This window comes from Cyprinodon variegatus, unplaced genomic scaffold, assembly GCF_000732505.1.
Source record: "Cyprinodon variegatus isolate N-32 unplaced genomic scaffold, C_variegatus-1.0 Scaffold28, whole genome shotgun sequence".
NCBI lineage: Eukaryota > Metazoa > Chordata > Actinopteri > Cyprinodontiformes > Cyprinodontidae > Cyprinodon > Cyprinodon variegatus.
In genome coordinates, this window is record NW_015150481.1 from 576400 (window position 1) to 577397 (window position 998).

Genomic DNA, 998 nt, shown 5'->3' on the forward strand with positions numbered 1-998 from the left:
GTCACTGCTGGAAGATGGCAGGAGGGAGGGGCTACTATATTTGGGCAAAGATGGCCGCTCCCAGACTCAGAGATCACAATGAAAATATTGTTTTTAATTTTTTACTGATTAACACTAAATTCATTAAATCACTGCAAACGTTTTAGTTTTAGGTATAAATAATGATCCATTGATTATTTCTCGCTGATCGGATTTTTTCTGAGGGAGAACCGGTTGAGGCCGGTTGGACTCTGGTTCCTGCTCAGTCCCAGTTATCTGCCAGTGCATCCAGTTTGTTATTCCAACTGGTTAAGCTGGTTTCTTTCAAAGCAGACCTGCAGCTTCTCCTGCCTGTTGGGGAACATTGATCGTTTCTCTCTACAGGGATCGTTTTTAGCTGTTTTCTGGAAGGAAGCGTGAGTGAAGATGGCAGTCTGCAGGTTTATCCTCATTTTCTCAGCTGATTTTGGAGAAAGCGAGGATCAGAGCTGGAGTTAAACTCTGGGTTCCCACTAGGTGGAGCTACTGAGCTGCAGGGCTGATGATCCTCCACTGATGATTGATTGGACACAGAAGGTCACATGTTTCTCTGCTTCTAGGGCAGAGATGAAGAGGAGAGAGGAAGAGGAGAAGATGAGGACAGCAACCAACCAGAGCTCAGAGGAGGAGGAGGAGGAGGAGGAAGAGGATGAGGAAGAGGATGAGGAGGAGGAAGAGGGGCAAAGAGAGACAAGCAGCCAGACCCCAGAGGAGGAAGATGAAGGACCCACTGACCAGAAAGGAGCCCATGATGATGATGATGATGATGGGGAGCCAAAGAAGAAGAAGAAGAAGGAGGACAGGAAGTGCGTTCCAGGTATCATCTACCTGGGTCACATCCCTCCAAGGTTCCGCCCCAAACATCTGAGGAACCTGCTGTCCGTCTACGGAGAGATCGGACGGATATTCCTGCAGCCTGAAGGTACTACGCTACTACTAGTTCTATTACTACTATTACTACTACTACTATTACTACTACT

The 998-nt window shown here is 47.2% G+C and overlaps 1 protein-coding gene across 1 annotated transcript in view; it reads left to right on the top strand.

Annotated features, from left to right (window-relative positions):
* The first annotated feature begins 570 nt into the window (after positions 1-570).
* Positions 571-998, top strand: part of abt1 (activator of basal transcription 1) — a 3085-nt gene continuing 2657 nt past the window's right edge. Inside the window, exon 1 of the mRNA XM_015397326.1 lies at positions 571-940. Coding sequence (XP_015252812.1) covers positions 586-940 — 355 coding nt within the window. The 5' untranslated portion in view covers positions 571-585. The remainder of the gene's footprint in view (positions 941-998) is intronic.